Source organism: Epargyreus clarus, unplaced genomic scaffold (assembly GCF_041222505.1).
Source record: "Epargyreus clarus isolate Ecla_fem2 unplaced genomic scaffold, WU_Ecla_fem_2.2 ptg000003l, whole genome shotgun sequence".
Lineage (NCBI taxonomy): Eukaryota > Metazoa > Arthropoda > Insecta > Lepidoptera > Hesperiidae > Epargyreus > Epargyreus clarus.
The window spans coordinates 16,229,641-16,242,691 of NW_027332211.1; the positions used below are offsets into that span (position 1 = coordinate 16,229,641).

The following is a 13,051-nucleotide window of genomic DNA, read 5'->3' on the forward strand; positions in this document are numbered from 1 at the left end:
TTCTACTTCACACGGGCGGTTTAACTCAAAATAATGTTACATTTAGTAAAACTGAATCCTTATTTGTTGGGTCGTAACTCATGTCCCACGGCCGTCATTTTGAAAAAGGGATGAAAATTGATTTCACGTTCTATCAGGCAAATCTTCGTCGCTCAGAAAATTTTAAGAACATTTAGTCGCAAATTGAATTATCTACAACTTTGGTTGCATAAGTTTTTTTTGTAATGCCCAAAATAACAATGTTAGTTACGAAAATAGATCCTTGGGAAAAAAAACAAACAACTATTTTTAGAGAATGACCTCAGAGCATGTTGGTTGCCACGTGTCACAATTTTGTGTACAAAAATGCAACCGTCCATTTGCAGTACAATAAACGCCTTGTTGTCGTGCGGCTGTAGTCTGATTCAAATCGTCTAGTTTGAAAGGGTCCTAAGTGTTTAATGGACATTTGTTACTAGGTAGCTGGTTAACATTCATTTGCAAATAAGGTAAGTCCTATTCGCCGAGTATAAGCTGAATAATATTAATCATGGCGTTAACACTTATTAGGGCGAGCGAAGCGAGTCCTCTATAATTCGAAAATCTTGCAAGCTTTCCATCCCTTTTTTGAAAAAACTACAGGGCTTACAAATTTGAAACTTAACATAGTTACTTAAGGTCATGTCTAGATTGGACCAACACGATTGAAATAAGGTTTTGTACACAAAAAGAAAACACTTTTTTATCAAATTTAAATTTAGTGTAACATTGATGGCTGTATGACTTGGATTATTTTTGTTTAAATAATGGCAGAATAAAAAAAACGTCATGATGAATGCAGACATTTATGACATAATTATGTCAATCAAAAATATGAAAATGCTAACGTGGCAGCGTTTCACCGAGGTTTCACCGGTGTATTTTAAAAGCGTTTTGTTTCAAGTTTTTCTTTGTTTTATAATATAGGAGTAGCCGACGAGCATACAGTCCATATGATGGTAAGTGGCTACTGCCGCCCATGGACATCTGTAATTAACAGATGTCGGCCACAGGAGCGCCGCTCCCCTGAGGACTAAACTGGAACGCCTCAGATAAGTTTTTTTTAAAATAATATATGAGTAGCAGACGAGCATGCAGTCCACCTGTAGTAAGTGGCTACAGCCGTCCATGGACATCTGCAATCAAACCCAGATAGGATTACATATTCCTACCTGAGGTCGGCCACAGATGCGCCGTCCGATTTATTTAGTGTCAAAGAAAAAGTTAATCTATTTACAATATGCGTACCGAAAATGTATCTAATTATTTACTATTAATCCATTCATATAAAATTTACGTATCATCGTATGGTAGGTACATCAATATAGCTCTGACAACTAAGTATAGTATAGCCATATCTTTATGAATTGTATTCTCCAGGTTATACTGGTGTACTTATAGACTGTAATACTGTAAAGTTTCATTCAAATCCGATTAATATAAGGCACAAACATCTATCCATACTCACAAACTTTCCCCTTTATAATATTCGTTGTTAATTATAAATGTTTTGACGCAGTGCAGTTTCAAAAACTCCACATATCCGATTAATCTAAGTTTTTGTTTACAGTGGGAAATTATAAAACGATCAAATAAAAAAAAAACTTAGCGACTGATAATGACATACTGTTTTAATAACTTGCGCGACTACATTACTAAGTGAGCGACTGGAAATATAGGGAGGCAACTTTAGTATTAAGATAGATTAGGTTTTTGTAATTGAATTGGTTAGGTTAGGTTGGAACATATAAGAAAATATAAAACGAAGCGAGCAGGGCGCGACAGCGCCCAGCGAGCGGGTCCAATCTGTATGAATTCAGACCTTACCTTTATTCATGATCAATGACCTGAGCACACAATATTCTACTTATCATAGTATTTTTCAAAGTAATTTTTGTATTCGAAACACTTCATTTAAAATAAAATGCTGCTCAGTATTAAAAAAAAAACATTTGCTAAATATTGAATAAGACGCAGGACGTAATGTTTACACTTAGAAAAATATTAGGTCGCTCAAATTAATGTTTGTAAGTTGCTGTTCTGTTGATTTCTCGTCACTTGCAGCCAGTTGCTCCCTAGTAATACTATAACCAAAATTCATTATTTTTGTCATTCAAAACTTTTATTTGCAGTCACTCGTTTAAATACTACCCGTTTAGAATCCATCCGCAAATTCCATTTCCATCGTCAAAAATACTTTGTTTGTGGCAAAAAGCCCAGTGACAAATTTACAATTTAGCAACTATCACATTGTAATTTACGGAAATTCGTTCCTGTTTTGTATAGAATTGGTTATGTTAGGTAGAAACATAAAAGAAAATACAAAACTAATTGAGCAGGCCACACACATAATTCATTAATTTAATTCATAAATTTAATAGTTAATTTAACAATTGATAAAAATGTTTTTTAATAGAATTAATTAGTAGCTCATTCGCAGCTTTACGGAATGTATACCTCGGAGCTTTAGTAAATTAAAGAAGTCGTGGTGAATTCAACATTCACTGATAAATGACCCAAATCGACATGAAGAGAATAATAAAGGTCATTCACCATCTTGTTGATTGGTAACGATCCCAGATTAGCTTATAATGTACTGCGTTTCAGACATCCACAATAGCTTATACCTATATATACTTAAAAATTTTTTTGCAAATTAGACGCAATAATTTTATAAGTATTTAAATAAGGCGGAGTTTAAATTCAAGAGTAAAAAGATACTAAGGATAAATCGCAAAAAAATTACAATCCCAAAAAATGGATCTAATATAAGTTATCCACCACAAGCATTTAAAGTGGTTCTGGTTCTGGATCAAAGGTAGCTTTGCTCTTCATAGGTCTTCTGACGATAGGTAGATTTAATAATTTATTGTTAATTAATAAGTGACCACATCATGTTTGATTTAGGATCTTAAACTGAATATACCATTCACGATACGCGAGCCCTTATAAAGCTGCGCTTTTTGCTAGTTATAAAATAAATAAATCGTATTGAATAAATAGACTTAAGTATGTTAAATAATACGCGGGTAGTTCGGTAGTAGGTGTAATGATCGACATTTGTATTTCGTATCACGGCTACATTTTGTATTCTCATGTCACTCATTTTTCAGTGGACAGGCGTCCCTGACTCCTTAACGGATGAAACCTAAATTACATAATGGTTACATTAATTACATAATTTGACAATATAATGCACCTTTTTTGAATTTGTTATTTTTATCGTAGGTATATCGCTTTCTGTTTCAATAGCCTAACACTAAGCTTTCCAGTATTGTAGTTGCCTTAAATATAAACACACAGACAACATATCTAAATTCATCGTTCAGTTCCTTGGCCAGGGATCGAATCCAGAACCCTCTGCTGCGCCCGCGGTAGCAGACGTTTTAATAAAAGGACAGAGGCTTATTTTCAGAGGGCAGCTTGAACTCCCAGCAACCCCGCGACGTTACCATTCTTAAATTCAGTGTGGATTTCGAAAAGATTACCCATACTGCCCATACATAGTATAGAGAATGGCGAAGACACTACATGCACATTACATGACGTTTTTGTTCGGTACTGCTATTGATGTTCCGTCTTGCATTGGGCAAGACCTTTTCCCGTATTATTTATGGCCACCGCATTATTAAATGTGTACCTTAAGTGTGCTAAGTTACATGTACTACTGGGGATAATCGTTGTATTGTAATCGTTATTGACTTCGGAATTAAAAAGAGAAAAGTTTTATTAAGATGTATGCAAGTTACCGACAAAAGTTTCCTATAAGAAGCGCCTATTAAGTAAGATTAGCCATTAACTGTATAGGTATATAATATTTTATTACATATCATAACAAAATTACAAAGGTTATTATCATATAACATTGTAAAGCCTAAGAATTGTAGGCATTTGTTACTTTTATAATAAAAAATGCGGCCCGCGACAGTTCCCAGCGGCTCCCAATTTTTTCGATAAAAATCTTACATATTTACTATTATTTACTTACTAAAGTACCTATATAAAATATTACCGAATTTCCTGCTCGTGTTTTTTCATACATAAAATCATTATTTAATTACAAATAACTACTAATGTATACTAGCTAAATAGCAGTGATAGCCTAGTGGTTAAGAAACTCGGCCTCTCGATCGAGGGGTCCGAGGTTCAAATCCTAGGCACGCACCTCTGATTTTTCGAAGTTATGTGCGTATTAGAAATTAATTATCACTTGGTAAACGGTGAAGGAAAACATCGAGAGGAAACCTGCATACCTGAGAGATTTATAAAAAAAAATCTCCAAGGTATGTGAAGTCTACCAATACGCACTTGGCCAGCGCGGTGGACTATGGCCTAATCCTTCTCATTATGAGAGGAGACCCGTGCCCAGCAGTGGGACAGTAATGGGTTGATGATGAACTACTAATGTATCCCGCTATCGTCTAATGTAATGTAATCTTGTAACATCTACAATTTTATTAACTTATGTTACATGGTTTTATAAATCTATATTACATTATTCATGAAAAAGCATATTTACATACATACATGTAACATCTTGTAAAATATATGTGTGTGTAAAACATGTATTTTCATTAAAATCGTTCTGATTTTTACTCGACTGCCAAGAAGGGTTATGTTTTTCGCGCGTATCTTGTATGTTTGTCTTTCTTTATTTGATCCGATCTAACAAACGGCTGGATGAATTTCAACAGTTAAGGTGTCATTATATTTGTCTCAATGACCCGAGTGTCCTTAGATAGGTGTTAGTAAAAAAAAAATCAAAATGGCGGATTTTTGGCGCGAAATAGTAACACATTTAAAAAAAAAAGTTAACCGAACCTATCGAGTAGGGTATCAAATGAAAGGAAATTAAACGGAGATTATAAAAACAAATTTGTATATATATAAAACAGCAAGGTGACTGACTGACTGACTAACTAAATGACTTTTTCATTTTTCAGAAATCAACGTACAGCCTAAACCAAGGACCTTACAGTTCTGAAATTTTGCACATAGGTTCTCTATATAGCGTGAATAAGTACTAAGAAAGGCCTTTTGGAAATTTTACCCTTAAGAGGGTAAAATAGGGAAAAACAGTTTTTTTGAAATCCTTTAATTTTGAAGCAACTACTATAAAATTTTATATTTAGCTTTCTGGATAGGAACAAGGACGCACTTATTTATCCTCCTCCGAAAAACCAACCCCGTAGAGGGTTAGATAAGGGTTAAAGTTCATTTGAACAACCGTCAATTTTGAAGCAAACACTATGAAATTTTGTATCAAGCTTGTTGGATAAAAATAATGAAATTCTACCTCTAACGAGGTAAAATAATAACCGAAACTTTGAATTACTGAAGTTATATATTTTATAGACCTTAAATGGAATTGACCAATACGTTATATAATATATCTTATATATAAAATTCTCGTGTTAGTTACCGCACTCCTCCAAAACAGCTTCACCGATTTTCACCAAATTTTATGTACATATTCAGTAGGTCTGAGAATCGGCCACTATCTATTTTTTTACCCCTAAGTGATAAGGGTTGTTCGCCCTTAACATTTTTTTTATTTATATGGCAACACAACGTTTGCCTGGTCAGCTAGTACATATACAGGGTGAATTTTTAAAACGGGCCTTCAGGGCCAAATCCGAAACTATAAGGATTAGCGAAAACTGCTGAAAGGAGTTACTAGGCCAATTTTGATAAAAACTAAAACTGCATCATTACTTTTTTAAAATATTTTTTTCCTTAGCCGGGAATCGAACGAGTTCATTTTGAAAAAAAATGACACCTCTATATTGTTCCACTATCTGATAGTGTCGCTTTTAAGGATCAAATTCTGGGAAGTAATGTTATGTGACAAATTAAAGGAAAAGGAAAATTTTGAAGAAAATACGTATTTTTCCATACATTGGCATACTAATCCTTAAGAATTATACATAACAAATGATTTATGTATAATTCTTTAGAAACAGACATAAGTCATACCATTGAAGAATTTGTTGGTTAATCAACTAATTATTCTATGTTATGACTATGACATACGGCTTAGTATGAGAAAGTAATAGTTTGGCAAATAAGTTACCGCCGTTTTTAGGATTGATTTTTTAATGAAAATAGATAACTGATTAAATAGTAAATTCTTATTGTTTGTTGATTACAACTTCGTTTCAACGTTAAATATGATTTTCTATATCTCTTTTTTTTAGTAATTACTCGGATTTGACTCTAAAAAGTAATTCTCGCAAATTGTCAACTTTACATCTGTATTAAACGATACTCCGCCCATAGCAAGTAAATCTATTTTAATGGACTTAAAAATAACCTTAGCTAGGTCGGACATAAAAATATAAATTATTGGGAAACAAAACGTCCATTTCGAATGATTAGAAACATTGAGCCAATAAAAATGTTAATACACGAAATGTTTCAATTGATGAATGGCGGGAACTTAACTGCCAAATTAATATGAAAAAATATGTATTTTCTTAAAATTGAGGCTTTTCTTTTAGTTTGTCATTTATCATTACTTCCCAGATTTTGATCCTTATAAGCAACACTATCAGATAGGGGAATAATATAGAGGGTGCATTTTTTTTTTCAAAATGAACTCGTTCGATTCCCGGCTAGGTAAAGATATATTTAAAAAAAGTAATGATGCAGTTTTAGTTTTTAACAAAATCGGCCTCGTAACTCCTTTCAGCATTTTTCGCTAATCCTTATAGTTTCCGATTTGGCCCTGAAGGCCCGTTTTAAAAATTCACCCTGTATACACATCGAGATGACTGTCTGACTAAATGAGTGAGTTGCTGTGCCAGAGATCAACGCAAAGGGAAACCGCTGAACTTAAGCGTGCTGGAATTTTACACATAGGTTCTTTATATAGCGTAAATGAGCACTACGAGGATAAAATAGGTTAATATTGTTAGAACATCTTTTATTTTTGAAGCGGACACCTACTATGAATCTTTGTATTGGCTTTCTGGATAAAAATAATGAAATACGTATTTCACTGCTTCTGGAAATTCTACTTCAGCCTTTTTGGTGCAGTCGGGTTTTTGGTTTTTTAAATTAATTACTTGTGTTCTAATAGATATTATAAGGATTGAGAATAAGAAATGAAACATAACATTAGAAAAAAAAAACATTTATTTTTTAATGTTCTATACATAGGTACTACTATGGCGAAATATATAACTATTTATCACATTAATCATTACGTCACGTCTTCACTCTTCAGTTGTCTTTATCCATAGTTGATTAACGTCTGAAACAAGAAGGTCGTTAATAAGGTGAGGTTACCACAATATTATTAATAACAATGAATCAGGGTTAAGAATGTTACAAAAATGTCTATATTATTTTTGTACGTAATAATTATTTTATCTTCATATTCTCTAAGAACCAAAAAAATATGATGTGTAATGTGTAGATATTTATCTGATTATTATAGAATTTATGCTGTCTTTTCGTAATAAACTTTTAGTAAAATATTACTGTTATGTAAAACCTATAGTCTATGGAGGGAGGTAGTACCCAGGAGTGAGAGTTAATTTTTACCTTCCTTTATACGAATAAATCGGCGAAAAACGGTTGGTGAAGGAGAAATATTTCTCAAATTTTTAGACGAAGTAGAGATACTTCAATTGCCGCCTCCCAAAAATTGTATAAATATTTTCGTCTATACTAGGAGAAGGGAGAGAGTTGGGTTCCTAGAACGCCCCTTATAAGTATACCCCACATAGAATATTGTAAAAGTAGAAATTAATTAAAAGATTACCCGTATCCTCCTTTTCCGTAACCTCCGGCTCCAGCACTGGCCTGAGAGCTGGCGCTAGCACTAGCACTAGCACTTGATTTGCCACCACCGAATCCTCCATGGCCACCACCGCCGTGACCTCCATGGCTCCCGCCATTTCCGCCTCCGCTACCGCCAGAGTGACCACCGCTGAGTCCACCTCCGCTGCCGTTTCCGCCACCGAGTCCACCTCCAAGGCCACCACCTTTCCCGCCTCCAAGGCCACCACCGTTTCCGCCTCCGCTGCCTCCAGATTGACCACCGCCAAGCCCACCTCCGCCGCCATTTCCACCGCCGACTCCGCCACTGCCGCCCTTTCCTCCACCGAGTCCACCTCCATTGCCGCCTCCGAGGCCACCTCCGTTTCCTCCTCCGCTACCGCCAGAGTGACCACCGCCGAGTCCACCTCCGCCGCCGTTTCCGCCTCCGAGTCCGCCGCCGCCGCCTTTTCCTCCACCGAGTCCACCGCCATTTCCACCTCCGAGGCCACCACCGTTTCCGCCTCCGCTACCGCCAGAGTGACCACCGCCGAGTCCACCTCCGCCGCCGTTTCCGCCTCCGAGTCCGCCGCCGCCGCCTTTTCCTCCACCGAGTCCACCGCCATTTCCACCTCCGAGGCCACCACCGTTTCCGCCTCCGCTACCGCCAGAGTGACCACCGCCGAGTCCACCTCCGCCGCCGTTTCCGCCTCCGAGTCCGCCGCCGCCGCCTTTTCCTCCACCGAGTCCACCGCCATTTCCACCTCCGAGGCCACCACCGTTTCCTCCTCCGCTACCGCCAGAGTGACCACCACCGAGTCCACCTCCGCCGCCGTTTCCACCTCCGAGTCCGCCGCCGCCGCCCTTGCCTCCACCGAGTCCACCACCGTTTCCACCTCCGAGGCCACCACCGTTTCCGTCACCGCTGCCTCCAGATTGACCACCGCCGAGACCACCTCCGCCGCCCTTTCCTCCACCGAGTCCGCCGCCGCCGCCCTTTCCTCCACCGAGGCCTCCACCCTGGCTACCACCGCCGCCGCCGCCGCCGCCTAGACTACCGCCGCCACCATGACCACCTATGGAAAAAAACTTGTGATAGTTTTGTCGTAAAAATGTTTTACGTAGGTAACTATTTGTTTATATACATATATCAAAGCATTATAAAATTATAAAATAAATAATTGGAAAAATTACCGCCTAGACCGCCACCACCGCCGCCGCCGCCTCCGAAACCGCCACCGCCTCCATAACCACCACCGCTTCCACTACCGCCGCCGAAGCCGCCGCCGAAACCGCCGCCCCCTCCAAAACCACCACCACCACCGCCATAACCTGTAGTCATAATAGTTACTTGATTAAACCTACCAATCTATGATTAAACCGTTTACATAAGTTTGTAATATTTTTTTATTGTTTTAAAACACAATAATAAAACTTTTATACAGTTTAAATTGAACGAATATCGTGTATTTTTGTCAAATATTTATATTATAACCAACCCTTTCTAGGGCTAAGGCCCTGATATTAACCTCCAAATACTATTATAATAAAAACTATATTGTAAAATAATTGTAGTACCTGGTGCAGCGTAAATGCAAGCTACAAGGCCTAAGGCCAACACGGGTACCAATAGTCTCGCCATCTCGACTGGACTGTACCCCACACTGTCCGGTCTCGGCTTATATACAAACTTGCTTATGTCATGAGCGGGAAAATGTTTATGTGATTTTTACCGCTCGACATCTAGTTCAGTAGGTCTAAGATAGGCTTTGAACTTTTTATTTTTTATTATTATTTTGATCATATTTTTTATTCCTTTGCGCGGTGTAAGGAACGTTTTCCTCACAATAAAGACTAATTAATTATATAAGTAATTTGCTTTTTGTTAGTAGGTTTTCCTGAATATGTAAACTTATAATATTCAAAATATATTGTAACTCCAGCATTATATTTAACAATAAATTATAATATCTATGTCTTTTATCGGAGGTTGACCTACTACAGTACATATACATAATATATTTCATGTTAGATGGGACATATGTGTGCAATTGGAAAGGCTAAAAGTCTAGCACGCAAAGGGGCTTTTTTGCGTCTCCGTCGCAATGAATGGATCCCTTAGTCGTCAGTAATGTAGTCGTTCAGGAGTACGATTAGGGTTAATTTACTTGTGACTTCTATTTTAAGTTACGGAATTTACAGATTTTGAAAAATGACCATACGTGATTAGTTAGCAGCACTTCATTGAACATTCCCAATTAAGCACATTCATTCAAATCAACGTACTCAGAGAGCTCGTACAAGGATCGCAAGTATTACAACTCCTTATGATTTGATGTAATCAAAAGTTTCAAATTAAGTAGAGGTTTATATACATGCAGTGTATACTTAATTTCATATAGATTATATGCCCGTTGGATAGTTTTAGTACTGAAAATGTACGATTAATTACAAAAGGACTAGTAAATTGATGAGTAGCCTGTATAGAAAAATATGTTTGTTTATTCCATATGCGTTTTGCAACGTCTTATATAATTATGCAGAAACTTTGGTGATGTGATATTCCCTCTCTTAAATATACTGTTAATGTTAAGTGGATGGATATCCATTTCCACCACCGATTAGGATAATCCACTCTACAATTAATTAGGTGGTCAGCAAATCTTTCATAAACAGCCACGATCGTTGTGTCTAGGTCGTTATAGAATTTGAATAGTAGTATTTTTATTCAAAGTAAATGAGCAGTAAGGATTTTTTACAATTCGTCGCATCAGGGTTTTAAAATAACAAAAAATGTGATGATTCATTAGGTTGTAGTCGATAAATTATTCGTCCATTTTCGTTCGCAAGTATCAGCTTGAGACGCGAACGAAGTGGAGGGCTAAAGGTAGTTATATGTATGTATGTGTAACCAAGAACCAATAAATCAAGTTTCTACAATACTTAATAGTTGCTTCCTAGAAGTCATAGATGAATTAAACTAGAATAGATCGTTAGTGGGAAATAAGTCCACGCAACTCCACCTCATGCGAGCAACTTACGTAGGTACATAATATATTGACCTGTTTGAAAAAATTATCACAATTATCTCAATACAAAAATAATTGAACTGTCTGTCTGTTATTTTCTCACCGTAAGTGTATTCTATCAGGTTCGTTAAGATAATGCGTTACACTAAAATGAAATACCTTTTTTGGGAAAGAGTAATTATTTTTATTTATTAAACCCATAGATTAGTAATTATTAAATCTAAGTATAGTCCGCGCCAAACTGTTAGTCCGCTCCGAATGTAGAAACGAATCACATCGAATAGTAGATATTAGTATCCTTATACTGTGATATTAGCGTGACGGAGAGAGCGCGGGACCCCTTCCGGCACCCGTCCGCTGCTCTCTCTCGCCTACGGGTACATACGAGTAGCTGCGTTAGTATGCCCTTATGTTGCTACGAAATATATGCTTGCAGTTCTACTTAGGACTGTTTTAGGATTCAAAGCAACTTTAAGGCGAAAGGATAGGCCAAACTACGACATAGACCTCTCTTTAAAGGCCTACTACTACTAGACGGATTGATCAAATTAAAAAATAAAATATACCTAATATGCATAATATAATAAACTTCAAATTTTAAGTTTACTTTTACCATTATTTTTGGTGGTTTTTAAGAAAAAAAATCTATTATATCGTCTATATATTTGCAGGAATTTGCTTACTGCTTCCAAAGGACTGAAGCGATTTAAATGTTTTATTTTACATTATTATAGACAATTTATTGCTTTATTAAATTTAAGTTTAAATTTTTGCAAAATGACTACTTAAGTGCTATTAAATCAATAATACCATATTATTCTTTCGCGGATGGCGCCGCGACTGTCTCAGACGCGTGGGCCAGTCTTACCCAAGCGTTCGCACGGGGAGGTTGTGTCACATGTCAGCGCGCTCCGCTCTCTACACTTTGCGTCAAAGAGCAAACAGTTCAGACAGTGCATTTGGTACAACGCTTGGACGTTTTTAATATAAATATTTTTATTAGTGTGCAAATAACTTTGTAAATATTTAGATTTTATTGTTTTAGTAAGTAGACACCTGAATATTTTTATTAGTGTACAAACTCTTCTTAAATAGTTAATTATAATTAAATATTGTTCTAATTGCGAGTGGACTCTGAATATTTTTGAATATAACATGTCACTCTAGATCTGCTAGCAAGACAACTGAATGTCCAAATTGTACCCTGTGGGCTTTTTGTAGACGAAGTAATTCAATTTCTTGGAGCCACACCCGATGGCTTGATTGGGGCTGATACTATTGTCGAAATTAAATGCCCTATAACAGCATACAATAAAAATGTCAGAGAAGCTGTAGAGAAAAAGAAAATACCGTTCTATAAAATTAATAAAGGAGAGATGTTTATAAACAAAACGCATGTTTGGTATTTTCAAATACAGGAACAATTGCATATAACCAAAAGACCAAAAGGTTTGCTTGGCATTTGGACGGGAGAGGATCGGCCTTTACAGACACAATTGATTCTCAAAGACGATAATTTCTGGGCGAACGAAATGGAGGAAAAATTATGCACATTTTATACAGGATGTCTACTTCCAGAACTGGTCGATCCCAGGTTCCCACGAAATATGAAAATAAGAGATCCCCAGTACATTCAAAGCGCGATCGAAGAAAAAAAATATAAAGAAAAGCGAAAACATACGAGTACAGAAAATAACGATAAATCTGGCAAGCCACAAAAAAAAAAAAAAAAAAACTGTAGGAAAAGAAAATGAAGAAGATATACGGAAGTCAAGCTCCAGTAAACAAGTAATTAATTTAAAAAATCAAAAACCCGACTGCACCAAAAAGGCTGAAGTAAAATTTCCAAAAGCAGTGAAATAGGCATTTCATTATTTTTATCCAGAAAGCCAAATACAAAGTTTCATAGTAGTCTGCTTCAAAAACAAAAGATGTTCAAACAATATTATCCTATTTTATCCTCGTAGTGTTCATTTACGCTAATAAAGAACCTATGTGTAAAATTTCAGCACGCTTAAGTTCAGCGGTTTCCCTTTGCGTTGATCTCTGGCACAGCAACTCACTCATTTAGTCAGACAGTCATCTCGATGTGTATATACGAGTATATATGTACTAGCTGACCCGGCAAACGTTGTGTTGCCATATAAATAAAAAAAATGTTACGGATGAACAACCCTTATCACTTAGGTGTAAAAAAAATAGATAGTGGCCGATTCTCAGACCTACTGAATATGTATATA

The 13,051-nt window shown here is 36.5% G+C and overlaps 1 protein-coding gene across 1 annotated transcript; it reads right to left on the minus strand.

The window, feature by feature from the left end:
• Positions 1–7,137: 7,137 nt before the first annotated feature.
• LOC140748418 (uncharacterized) lies at positions 7,138–9,424 on the minus strand. The gene is made up of 4 exons (XM_073081255.1): positions 9,410–9,424; positions 8,986–9,114; positions 7,787–8,831; positions 7,138–7,273 (listed from the first exon to the last, which is right to left on the minus strand). Exons 1-4 carry the CDS (start codon positions 9,422–9,424, stop codon positions 7,236–7,238), a joined length of 1,227 nt encoding a protein of 408 aa, XP_072937356.1. The 3' UTR covers positions 7,138–7,235.
• Positions 9,425–13,051: the final 3,627 nt, after the last annotated feature.